The sequence below is a fragment of the Felis catus genome, chromosome D3, assembly GCF_018350175.1.
Source record: "Felis catus isolate Fca126 chromosome D3, F.catus_Fca126_mat1.0, whole genome shotgun sequence".
NCBI classification, from domain to species: Eukaryota; Metazoa; Chordata; class Mammalia; order Carnivora; family Felidae; genus Felis; species Felis catus.
This window is the reverse complement of record NC_058379.1, coordinates 32,760,468-32,773,649: the sequence shown is the minus strand read 5'-3', so window position 1 is coordinate 32,773,649 and position 13,182 is coordinate 32,760,468. Positions and strand designations below refer to the sequence as shown.

At 45.2% G+C, this 13,182-nt stretch overlaps 2 protein-coding genes across 11 annotated transcripts in view; one reads left to right on the top strand and one right to left on the bottom strand.

Moving 5' to 3' along the window:
- Positions 1 to 11,408, top strand: part of GNAL (G protein subunit alpha L) — a 153,339-nt gene extending 141,931 nt beyond the window's left edge. For all 3 annotated transcript variants that reach the window (XM_019814977.3, XM_006938772.5, XM_003995009.6), the window contains 3 exons: positions 1,366 to 1,496; positions 3,377 to 3,444; positions 7,409 to 11,408. In XM_019814977.3, the coding sequence (XP_019670536.2) occupies positions 1,366 to 1,496; positions 3,377 to 3,444; positions 7,409 to 7,555 (346 nt within the window). In that variant the 3' untranslated portion in view covers positions 7,556 to 11,408. The remainder of the gene's footprint in view (positions 1 to 1,365; positions 1,497 to 3,376; positions 3,445 to 7,408) is intronic.
- MPPE1 (metallophosphoesterase 1) overlaps positions 9,908 to 13,182 on the bottom strand; it is a 56,661-nt gene continuing 53,386 nt past the window's right edge. For 6 of the 8 annotated variants that reach the window (XM_006938775.5, XM_006938774.5, XM_006938777.5 and 3 more), the window contains 5 exons: positions 12,653 to 12,761; positions 12,445 to 12,513; positions 12,237 to 12,359; positions 11,399 to 11,539; positions 9,908 to 10,389 (listed from right to left, as the gene is read on the bottom strand). In XM_006938775.5, the coding sequence (XP_006938837.2) occupies positions 10,207 to 10,389; positions 11,399 to 11,539; positions 12,237 to 12,359; positions 12,445 to 12,513; positions 12,653 to 12,761 (625 nt within the window). In that variant the 3' untranslated portion in view covers positions 9,908 to 10,206. The remainder of the gene's footprint in view (positions 10,390 to 11,398; positions 11,540 to 12,236; positions 12,360 to 12,444; positions 12,514 to 12,652; positions 12,762 to 13,182) is intronic. The other 2 variants (XM_003995012.6, XM_045042401.1) reach the window with 1 other exon arrangement.

The following is a 13,182-nucleotide window of genomic DNA, read 5'->3' as shown; positions in this document are numbered from 1 at the left end:
TCAAAGGCACAGCATAATCATGTTTGAAATTGCTACTAGTGCAAAGGGGTGATTATTTTAGAAAGGAACCCAGCAAACACACACACACGATACATACCTATATAAAAATCGAAGTGTCTTCTGAACTACTTAAGAAGAAATATCACCAAGGAGGACAGGAAACGTAAGCTGACCTTGCAAAACATTCGGATTATCAGGAAAGTATTTATCAAGTGTTTAAGACTTGTTCTCAGTAATATAGTATTGAGACAGTTAATGAGAAAGAAAAAAAGTCAGGAAATACTAGCTACATGAAGGAATACTTTGGAGTCATTAAAAAATTTTATATAAGCGTATATATAAATTTTACATTTATACATATTATATATATATATAATTCATATATATATAAATTTAAATAGATATATGTAAGCACACACACACACACAACCACATGAGAAAATGGCCACAATACTGTTCAATGAAAAAGCAGATTAAAAAACACCATGATCTTATTTTATAAATATGTCTGAGAATAGGAAAAAACCTGGAAGTAAAAACATAACAGTTCTAATAGTTGCCTTTGTGTGTAATTACATTTGATTTTTTTCTATGTATTTTCTGTAATTACAAATTCATTTTTACCAGGATTATATATTGTATAACAAGGAACAGTAAAACTATTTCCACTTGGAGGAAGAATGGATTGTGTTTCTAATTCATAGTAAGATTCCTGTGCACTAGTCATCAGCTTGATTCCTTTGAAATAACAGAATTTACAAAGGCTTTGCTGATGTGCATACTGAGCTCATCTTAAGCCAGTTCTCATGTCTGTTTAGGAAAACAACGAGAGAGAACCTTTCCTCCACTGTAACAGAGCCCCTCCCCTTAACTTGTCCAATGCAGTGGTCATGACCGATATCTGGTTAACAACCTGCTCCACCTCTGGAGAAATTCGGCCTGTTCTGACTCAAGCCAGCTACAAATTACATTCTGTGTGATTAGCTAATGACTCATGTATTTTATTGTTATTATCGCTCTAACTTCTAGTTTATCTGACCCTTTCTTAGTAAAACTCCAGGTGTATTTATTCCATAAATAAACCTTAGCTTTGGTACCAGTAAGTTTATATTCTCAGTAAAGATTAATTAGAAAATACTGAACTGCTAAATTAACTCTATTTATTTATTATAAGGTTTACTTACTATAAGAATGTCTTGCATGCAAATGGAGTGGGGGTCCACAAGATTGGTACATCAAATTATTCTAGATCCTGTACATTTCAGGAAGATGGAAATGCTGTTCTTTTCACTGAGTACCTCCTCTGTTAGAGGTACTTTCACGTACTAGCGGATGTGAAATTTGTACGTTTATTTCTCTTTTCAGGTGGTTACGGACCATTTCTATCATCTTGTTCTTGAACAAACAGGATATGCTGGCAGAAAAAGTCTTGGCGGGGAAATCAAAAATTGAAGATTATTTCCCAGAGTATGCAAATTATACTGTTCCTGAAGATGGTAAGATTTCAAAACCAGTTCTGATTCAAGAAAAAATTTGGTTATTTTTTCATTAGCCCTGTAACTGTAGTTCCAACAGATGTGATGAAAATTTAGGAAATTCAATTAATTTGCATCAGCTCTCCAGACTGCTGCCCCCACCTTCAAATGCTAGAGTGTTAAAATGTCCTATTTAGGATTCCATTTATCGGGGTTTGACTTTCCATTCAAACTGTGCAGGAGAAGACAGGGCACTTTTGGGTGTGTGTCTATTAAGTACTCTCTCTTGGTGTCTTGGCTGGGTCTGTCCTGAACTTGGCACTGTGTCAGCCCTTTACGTCGACCTTGACTCTCACTGTAACCCTACGCGGAAGTTTGTTATTTGCATGTTTTCCTGTGGAAAGTGAGCTGAGAGAGGTAGTCAGTCGTTCAAGGTCACTCAGGTAGAGCTTGCCAGGACGAGGCCGCCTCTGAACCTTCATGCCCAAGCCCACTCTTCCAGCCACCATGGCTCAGCGATGACTTTGGCTACCAGTAGGGTGGCCTGGCGACCAGGTGCGGGGTTCAGGGGCAGGGGGCTTTCAGTGCTAAAGCCCTGGCCCCATTTCCAACTGCGGCTCCTTGGTTCTCAGCCCACCTTGTAGGAGGGGTTCATTGGCAGTGAAATGCTGCCACTTCCTAAAATTTGAACCCCCGGCAAGATAAAGCAGAATGAAAGGGACTGTCCTAGAAACTTAGATAAGAAGTGAAGAAAATTCTTCATCCTTGTGCTAACGTTGGCCAGTCTGGTGTTGAGCCCCTGGTGTAAGAGAAGTCAGCAGAGCTCGGCTTGCATTGCCCTCTCATCTCTGGACTACGGCCCTCAGCAAGCCAGGCTCCCATCCCCACACTCTGGACAGTCAACACTGAAGCGTCCACTGTCATGTGCTCTCCCTCCTCTCTGTCTTGGTCCGGGCCCTCCTTCCCCTCTTCTCAGCTCCGGATCTGGTCAAGGTAGCATCCTGCCCAGGCTTCCTTATTCTGCTCACTCAACTTTCCGGAACGGTCTTTGGATTGCTGCCAAAATCTTTCTGAAACACAACCACAACTCTACTTGCGATCCCTACCAACACAGACTTAATCTCACCACAAGCTGAGGCCACACGTGACCCGGCCAGAAAATATTACAAGCTAGGTTCCCCACCACAACCCTCTGTGGATCCTGTGCTCCTCCCACACACACCCTCAGCGGATCTTGTGCTCCTCTCTCTGCCTGCTCCTCCCTCCCTTCTGCACCGAACCTGCCCAGGCACCTGCCCTGGGTCAAGCATGGCAGGTCTCCAGATCAGGGCGGACTCAGCACCTGTAGAATTCCCCATCACCTGCTCAGCGTGAATAATCATATAATCATGGTAGTTGCAATAGAGAAGGAAAAGAGCGATGAGACCATGCAGGGAAGCTGAGATTTTAGGAACTTGGAATCTGCACGGGAGAAGAATCAGGTTACTACAGTCAATTTCACAGAAGGGCTCCGTGGTAGGAACAGTGAAGGGGTGGGTCTCCCGGGAACAAGGCTAAGAGAATGCAGACCCGATGAGCACAACCACTGCTAAAACCACAGCCCCTGGAACCTTCTCTCTCAAGGGAGCTCTGAAGGGGATGGCAGCTGTGGGATTGGTCAGTGTTCAGTGGCATGCTTTCATTTTCTCTGAGTGGGAGTCATCCCCCATCATCAGAAACAAAAACAAAACTTTCATCAGCTGCTAAATGAGAGAAATAAGTTACATTTCAGCTTTCTGCTTTGCTCTGAGTGTCTTTTAGTGCTGTGAGTGCACCGCAGCCCTACTTTGTAATTCCTCTTCCATTTTCCATAGAGTTGTATTCTCATCACCTAAACAAAATTCCACTTGTAATTTTTACAGCAACACCAGATGCAGGAGAAGATCCCAAAGTTACACGAGCCAAGTTCTTTATCCGAGACCTGTTTTTGGTAAGCAGTTTTATTCTTTGCTTTCCTACCTCCTTAGAGTTGTATTGTTCTTTGCAATTTGCATATCACTTACCCTTTCATGATCTGATTTAATCTCCACCCAAATTATGAGAGGCGAAGGAATTATTACTTCATCTCACCACTGACCATACTGGGGTTCAGAGAGGTTGGGCTTTTCACCTCAGGTCACACAGCGCCCAAGCAAAAACAAGGAGCACAGCACAAGGCCCCAGAGAATGGCACTGAGACCCCCACCAGACTGTGTTCACTTGTGTTTTCCTAAAAGGAAAGAAGCCTTTAGCAGAGTCTGAAATACCAGCACCCACACTGGGTGCCCCTCCCCCTTTCATTCACTCACCACTAAGAGGCTAATTCAGACATTCAGAAAAATTCAGATCTCTCTCTTTTTTTTTAACTTTTTATTTTGAGATGATTTCAAATTTACATAAAAAGTGAAAGAATTATATATACGTGGACTGTGTGCTTCTGGAGAGGTGAGAATCAGCCCAGTGTGCAGCAGGGACGGTCCCACAGTCTGCCTGACATTTCCACGGGGATCAGGTGCCTTCCTGACTCCTCAGGGGAACCTTATTATCCTATTCCCACCATGGGCCCCCATCGGTTGCCTCCTGAAATCTTATACTGAGTGAGAAAGTAACAAGGATAAGAAGTCAAGTCCCCAGGGTGAGTTCTGAGGAACAGTATTCCCCAGGAGGTTAACAGGTAGCACGGGGAAAGGGCTCTGCAAGGAGTAAATCTGGGAAATAAATCAAGTGAGACAGGTTTCTCCATTGTCAGACTTTCTAGAACCTTTGCTGTGCCCGTGTGCCTTGTGAATCTCTTGGATAAGGTAAATCGGTTTGTAGTTTATCACAGGCTTCCTTTTGGAGGAACATCTTGCAAGACCATAAAATATAAAAACACATAAAAAGCTGTCCTAATGAGGACTAAAAGTTAACTAAGTGTGCCTATGAGGCATTTAAAGATTAGAAACAGAGCTCCCCCCTCCCAAATGAATGGCCGTGCCACTACCATTTGGTGTTGGGAAGAAACCTTTGATTCTCTAACAATGGGAGAAATCTGGCTTGTATGCAGTTTGCAAGTCAGGGAAATAAACGCCTAGGGGTTATTGATTTAGGTTTTGTTTTTTTTTTTTTATGGTGGAATTTGCCTGGGCCAGTGAGTCGTGGGAGGAGTTTTGAGTTGGAAGCCCTAACCCCAGACCTAGAAGGCAATGGGGCAGGTTACAGAAATGGTTAACAGTATCGAATCTGGACAGGAGCAAATTCGGGCGAAACAATAACTTTGGTGATAGAAGGCCCTGAGACGAGGTGGGGAATAGAGGCCGTACATGGAGAGGGAGAGGTCTGTGGGGGGACCCAGCCTTGAGGAGGTAAAGGTGGGCTTGGGGAGAGAGCGGCAAGGGCATAATGAGATAGACCCCTCTATAAGAAAGAGCCACATGCTGTCTGAGCATTCTCCTTAACTGTCATTGTGTGAGGAGGGCAAGGACCACCAGGTTTGTCCCAGTCAGGGTCACTTCCTCCCACTACGGGGAGGCCCAATTCATCCCCAGAGCAGGAGGAACTCAGAACCAAAGGAGCCAGGAGCCAGGAGGAGGGAGGGCCAGGTGGTCAGCCCCCCGTGTTCCCCCAGTCACCGTCTAGCTGTCCTGTCCCTCACACTGGAAACCACCTGCAAGCCCATGCCCAGACCTGGGCCAGAGAGTCCTCCGGGGCAAGCGTCACCAGACCTTTTAAAGCAGGTGGTAAGCATGAGTGGCACCCTGTGTCCTGATGCCTTAGGCATCTATTAGAAGCCTGTATGCTTTAATCGGGCTTCTCTTCCTGGTATTGTATGAGCTCCCCTCTGATTTCTTTTACCTTGAACATCATCTCCTGACAGGGAACCTCAGAGATGGGCAACAGCCAGGGGACCCAATCAAGCACAGTCTGGAACTGCCCAGTTTTCCTTGACAAGCTTATTGCTGTCATTTAAAGTGAAAATCAGTGTGTTTAGAGATAAGCAGACAGCCACTACCTTTGTAATGACTCTGCCTGACATTCTTGTTGCCCCAGGCGGGGACAGATTGGTCAGATCATTACAGAAGAAAGCCTGTTACCTATTCGCCCACTCCGTGTGACACGGCTCTTCCTCCCCATGTTCTAGGGCTATAAAGATACCTACCCTACACGTTTCAGTGTCCTTAAGTTTTTTAAAAATTATAATTGCTCAAGAGAATCCTAACTATTGCTAAAAATAAGTCTGTGCTCCCAGGAGGAGGTTCATAACCTGATGAACATCTTTACCCCAGCCCAGCAGGGGTCTCATCTTGATTCCCAAGATGCTTTGCAAGAAAGGGGATGGGAGGGGGGACGAGGAGGACGTCCGGGGATCCCTGTGGGCACCTATGAAGAAAGCTCCATGTGACCTCTACATTCGCTGGCTGGGGAGGCCGTAACAAAGCACCACCGAGTGGGGGCTTAACACATTATTTTCTCACCATTCTGGAGGCTAGAAGTTGAGATCAAGATGTCAACAGGGTTGGTTTCTCCTGAGGCCTCTCTCCTCGGCTTGTGGATGTTCACCTTCTCATTGTGTCTTCTCATTGTGTCGCCACATGGCCTTTCCTGTGTGTGTGTGTCCCAATCTCCCCTCTTCCTATGAGGACCTTACTGGGTTTGGGCTCACCCATATGACCACATTTTAACTTATCTTTTTTCTTTTGTACTGCTTATTTATTTTTGAGAAGGAGGGAGAGAGAGAGGGAGCGGGAGAGGGGCAGAAAGAGGGAGACACAGAATCCGAAGCAGGCTCCAGGCTCTGAGCTACAGCACAGAGCCCGATGTGGGGCTTGAACTCACAGACCACGATATCATGACCTGAGCCGAAGTCGGACACTTAACCGACTGAGCAACCCAGGTGCCCCGTAATTACCTCTTTAAAAAGAGATCCTATCTCCAAATATAGTCACACTCAGAGGTGCTGGGGGTTAGAGCTTCACCACAGGAATTGGTGGGGGAGAACACCAGCCCATGGCAGCCTCTCTCCACACTGCCCCACCTGACTTCCCAATGCACATGTGCGTATCCCTCCAAGATGTCCTTCTGAATCCTCATCAGTCATGTTTTTTCTCCTGTGGGAGAAAGCCCATGAAGCTTCCCACTACTAACCAGGGGACCCCCCCCAACCCCGCCCCAGGAAATGCTCAAGTTGTTATGTGGAGGAGGGCTCAGTAGGACGGATGAGCCATCCACATGGAACCACTAGTGATATGTGGATATTTAAATTTAAGTTAATTAAAATTAAAACTAAAACTCCAGTCTCTGTTGCGTCCGTTAGTGATAGTGGCTCCCGTAAGAGCAGGGGAAATACAGAACATTTCCATTAGTGCAAAAAGTTCCATTGGACAGTGCTGGTGTGGGACTGACATTTATTTCCGGAAAATTCTACCCTGACTTGAGAGGCTTTTATTTATTTATTAAAAAAATTTTTTTTATGTTTATTGATTTTTGAGAGACAGAGAGAGACAGAGCATGAGCGGGGGAGGGGTAGAGAAAGAGAGGGAGGTACAGAATCCGAAGCAGGCTCCAGGCCGTGAGCTGTCAGCACAGAGCCCGACGCGGGGCTCGAACTCACTAACTGTGAGATCATGACCTGAGCTGAAGTCGGATGCCTAACCGACTGAGAGCCACCCAGGCACCCCTGAGAGGCTGTCTTTTAAATATATGTCCTCTCTCAACTGAACACTAAGCTTCTGTGGCCAGAGGTAAGTGTGACTCAGTTCTTTGAGTTTCCAGCAGGGTATTCAGTATTTAAACAGTCACAATCCCAGCTCCTCTTGTCTTTGATCAAAGTATTGCCCAAATTCTTCTCCAAGAATTAATGGAGTAGCAGCAGTGTTCCCATGTACCCCTGGGCATGGTGGTCAGGGTCCCACAGCATAGATGGCTTTTTTTTCCAGAGGATCAGCACAGCGACAGGGGACGGCAAACATTACTGCTACCCACACTTTACCTGTGCCGTGGACACCGAGAACATTCGCAGAGTGTTCAATGACTGCCGTGACATCATCCAGAGGATGCACCTCAAACAGTACGAACTCTTGTGAGGCAGCCCTGGGGCAGGTGGGCGCGTCTTCTGGCACCTTCTCTCCACCTGCCTCTCCTCCCTTGGCCACCCCACCAGGTGGAACATTTATTCCAGGATTGTCTGTCAGCCCTAAGCCATGGTAGAAAGTAGGGAGTTCCCGGTTTCATCCAGCTGCTGCCCTGTCCTGTTCTGACCTGTGTGACCACCAAGCCTCTGGCTACCTCTGTTCCCCTCAGGTTTGGTTTGTAGCTTTCGTTTTCACTGAACACAACCTTCCACAGCCTCCCCAACCCCACCAATTTGTGTCGCTGCAAACCAGCACTCTCACTTGGGTGGTGCTGCAGTGAAACCCCTCTGGGTGAGGGCCCCTTTCAGTCATCCATTCAGTGATTTCTTGATTCGGCAGGAACTTGATAAAGGGGGGAGAAATGACACTTTTTTCTGACTTATCAGGCATGATTGCAGTGGCAGGGGTATGAGGCAGTGAGCCACATGCGTGGGCAAGTGGCCACCTCTCCCGAGCTGCACTGGCCCAGGAGCGAGGCTAGACCCCAAGTCACAGGGTGGAGAGAAACCCGTTTCAATCATATCTGAGTCGCTGCCAACCTCAGGCATTAAGTTAGACCTACTCTGAGCAGACAACCTACTACATTCACCACTGCAAAGTGTGTCCTGTCTACACATGATTCTCTAGAGTGTGATATGCTTGGACACGAGTCTCCCTTCATATATTCTTGTTGTTGTTTTACTGCTGGTTTATTATAACTGTACAGACCACAAAATGTAATATTATTTTCTATAATTACTCAAAAATCCTTGTAGATCTTTGTGCCTCGATCAGGCTGTTATCTGTAAAAGAAATGTGTTTTTATCGTGCTGAACCGCTAAATGTCAACATTACCTGCTGCTTGCTCTAAAAAAGAGAATGGTGTGTGTAGAATTTAGGATATTCTGCAGGTTAGTGCTTTTAAAAATATCTTTGATTAAATATATATATGCATATATATATAAATTATCCACATTAATCATTCACCTCTTACAAATAATTTTGTACCAACATCACAAGCTTTTCAAGAACCAAGGATTTTTTTTTCTCCAGACAATATGTCTTTTGATTATTTTCCTATTTAAAGACTTTTTAACAAGTTCCCTGAGTGGAAATAGGTCAACCATTCCCTTTAGTCAAAGTTTTCGAACCACTTACTTGGGCCACAGCTTCCAGTGTAAACAAAGAGCAAGAAGATGACAGAGGTGTCTGTGTTCGTGTCCAGCCCAAGAGAGTCAAAGGATGCCATCTCCATTTGCCTGCTCTCAAGAAGAAATATTACACAACCTTTACTTGGAAGACAAAGTCAAAATATATGGCTGTTTCCCACACTCGAAAGGTTTGTAAATGCAGCGTCAGAAGTTATCGTACAGCGCAGTATCTAGAAAGCAAGAATCACGATAGCGGTGATGCTTCATATTCTACCCACAGCCACAACTTTGAGGGTCGTTGCCTTAGGTGCGAGATAATCTGCAAAGATGTCCAAAGGTGGATTTCAACAATACAAACCCAGAGGTGACAGCCTCGCTGACATGACTTCATTTCCTTTTAGTCTTTAGTATTGTCAAGTTTACTCTGTAAGTAGGCATTTTGTAATCCTTTATAAATGCATCCAGACTAAAAAAAAAAAAAAAAAAAAAAATGCATCCAGACTGAAATACTACTTTTCCATGAATGAAAGGATAACTTTGTAGACAGTGTAAGAAGCACACTGTTTATGGCAGCATCCCTAAATTCCTGGACCTCTCTTCCCTGTTTCATAAAACCCTGATCTGAAATGAGACACATAAAGTAGAAATTACTGTGTTTCCATTGCACTTTCCACATAAAATGTGAACCGAAGAGCCACACACACCCCCATATGCACAAAAAGCAAAAGCTGCATACTGTTATATATGTTATCACTCAGCAGTAACTCAACTTCCTCTTCAAACACAGAGTTGGACTCTTGGAAAAGAACACGTTTTACCTGGTTTCAAATTATCAAGACGTATTTATTTTTAAGTACCAAAAGCCCCTTCCCAGCTCTTTGTCAGGTTTCTTTTGATCATGGACAGACATCAAATTCAGATTTAACAGCTTGGCCTGCTGGAGAGAAAATTACACTTAGCTAAAAATCTGATTCGATAATGAGCACAGAAGCACAAAAGTCTGTGAAAACAATATATTCCTGCTTGTGGCGTCTGTACTTTTATTTTAAGTGCATAGCTTTATAATATATAGGAGTCTGAGGCCCACTTCGTAGGGGGACAGAAGCAAGCCCAGTGTTTGTGCGCACATAATCCCAGGTGCCGGCTCCATCTTGGGGAAGGACAGACAGCATAGTGCATGCAAGTGAGACTTTAATAGCTTTTACATATTGTACAGACACGATCTTTGGTTATACATATATTTGATAAAATGAGAAAACAGACTTGTTGTAGAGTACACGTTCCATTGTTATAGCATGAGAACAGTACAGTCAACTATTTATCCCTGCAGGAGTTCGCATCCGTGATTTACAGTTCCTGTGATGGGTGTAAAGACCGCCACCCCCTTTGTCCCCTTCTCACATGAGCACTACCCAGAGTTCAGTTTTCCTGCCTTTGTTATTTGTGACGAAATGCAAAAGCGTCTCCTGCGCTTTACGTTGTCTTAAGTTTTCTGAGCAAGTTCCAACCAAAGAGAAGAGGCGAGGCTAGGAGCTTAAAGTGAGCTAACATGAGGACCGCAAGGAACCCAACTGCTACACAGTATGTGGCCAGAACGGTGTTCTCGTAGGGGAGGTAGCACTTGGCAAGGGCGTACTCTGTGGGGGTCAACATGCCCTGGAAAGGAAATGAGAATAGTGATGCTGCAGTGAGAGCCCTGCCGCAGCACCAACACACCAGTCTTAGACAAAACAGGAGACGCAGCCTTCTTGGTCCCCTCAGGTGAGGCCAGGAAGTGGCTCTCCTCCCCTGAGACTGCGGGGCACAGCTTCCACGAGCCAGCCACCCACCCCAAGCACTGATCGGAGACACAACGTGGAGGCTCCCAATGTGCCGAGTGGAGCTGACCTCTCCGTTGAAACCAGTCCCCGGCACAATGGGTTCCTCTAAAGTGCAGTGGGCATACGTGCCAGAGATACAAGAGGCATGGAGATCTATGTAAGTGGCCATTGAGAAATGGGGAGTGACTACAAGGCCATTTCTCATGGCGCTCAATGCTAAAGTAAGCAACCTGTTACCCAGAAATGCATGTGCCGGGGGCACCTCAATGGGTTTTTCTGTAGACATGTTTGCTGTGCGGAACGACACTGGGGAATGGTTTCGTTTACTCTGAATCTGAAAACATGAGGGTTTCCCCACCTTTGCATGAAGTAAAAGTACCTGACATAAAAGCCTTATGACCTGGGTAAAATAAACACCAGGTGGCCACTAATTGAAACATCTTGAGCCACCTTACAAGAGCCGTAGCCTTTTTCTGCCAGAGCAAATGGGCACGTTTGGAACCTAAGACAAGATGATGGAGTATGGCTAATGAAGACATGATCCTGTTTCCTTAGAAAATTAAAAACGCAGAGGCTCAGACCTGAGAACAGTGCCGTCCCTGGAAACACTCTGTAAGATGCCCCCCACCCCGCCCCCTACAGGAGCAATGCCATGTTTATTTGTCCCCAGGGAGGTGTTTAGACAGGGGTCAGTGTATCAAACTAAGTGCACGTGTGGAGCAGGGGAAGTTTGTATTTACAGCTTTTGTATGTGTTTACGGATCGCAGCAATTAAATAGTTGATTACTGTGTTGATGTCAATACTTATATGAAAGCTTTCAGATGAAAATAAACGTCCACATTACCATGATGAAACTGGGGTTGTTTCTGTTCCTCCAACTGAAAGACGGCACGCTGATCTCCATGGTCCCCGCCCCGTGGAGCACCTCGCAGGCACTGTGCGTGTGGCCGCTCAGGACCAGCCGCGGCCGGAGCCACCAGAGCAGCTACCGCACCCGGGGAACAGCGATAGCTGGTTAGTGCTCTGACAGAGCCCCATCGGGGCCCGTATTCAGTAACATAAATATAAAATCCCTACTTGGTAGAGTGCTTCATTTTTTTCTTAAAATCCTATCAAAAGTAAGTTTGAGCTTTTAGGGAAAATCTATCCTTCTCATCCTAGATTTTATATTTTTATAAATATTTTTGTAGATGTATTTTATAAATATATTTGTATCTTATCACATAGTACAGCATATCATACATTACACAAATATGTATTTATATGATATAAATATTTACATTGTTTTATTTATAAAATAACAAAAATATTTTCATATACTTATATATCATAATTATAATTTAAGTATTATACAATACATATTTGTGCAATATATAAATACATATTTGTATTATATAAATACATACAAGTCAGCACATCCTAAGCACCCAAAGTTAACTCTAAGTTCCATTCACATTTCCAAATACCTTTAAATTGGTGGAAAAAACTTCGAATAAAGTTTTTTAAAGCTGAGGATGTTCATTAACTTGATACTAGGCAGAAGTACTGGGGGTGGGGTGCAGGAGGGACAAAAGGGTTATAGGAAAAGCTGACGTTGCCAAAGCCCTGCCCTCCGCCCTCAGGTGGCTAACTGTGACAGCCATCTGTCTGTCTGTTGGGGGGCATCGGGGTCCACAGCAAACCTTTTGTGAGGCCTCCCGGGAAAGTGCATCGTATCTTTCCTTAAAGGGGATGTCCCGCTCTTCCAGAGGTGCGGCGTCGTCCCCGGAACAATTAGCATCGCTTCTCCGGTAAAGGGGGAAATGCTGCCAGGATTTAGAGATGGTCAGATGTGACCAGGAGGCCCTGGTTGGTCCACCAGATATGCAGAGCCACCTTCTCCCCGCTCACCTGCAGAAGGACTGGGGCTGACGCCGGCAGCGGCTGCTCATCTATGCACCTGCTGGAGTGATGTTCCTGCTGGGGAGGAATCAGTTAACCTGGCAACCCCAGCAGGAAGGGAAGAGGGAACTGAGAGGTGGACAAAACACAAAGTGCAGCAACCACACCGCAGAAGATGCCAGAACAGAAGCACCTGTGCGTTCAGATGCTCTCCTACCTCTCGGGAGCAATTCAGTTTGTGAGAAATTTCGATAATTTCAGCTTCTGCTTCAGAGCAAAGGTTGCAGCCGTCCCCTTCCAGGGCAACACTGTTGACCATCACAAAACTGAGACAGAGGGAGGAGGCAGAGAGTCAGGGCCACTGGGCTTCCCGTGTACTGTCTTCTCACAATGCTGTTCCCATGAGGCAAAAGGAAAGCACCCATAGTGTGAAGAAACATGCCCCAGAACAGCTTTAAATCTCCACTCAACTAATCTATGTTTTTAGGCACGAGTCGAGTTAAGAAAACAAAACAGCAGTATACTGGGAGTGGAGTCTAAGACATCATAAGAAGATGTTTAACCTTGCACTTTCAGAAATCCCAGATTACAGAAGCTCTGAGGTCAGACTACCACTGAGCCTCGCATCTGACCACGTGAAAAGACAGGGATATAATAGCACACCCATGCCACTGACTTGTGGTAAGGACGGAATGAAATACTACCACCAAGCCTGCCACTAGGAAGTACTCGGTAAATGTTAGATAC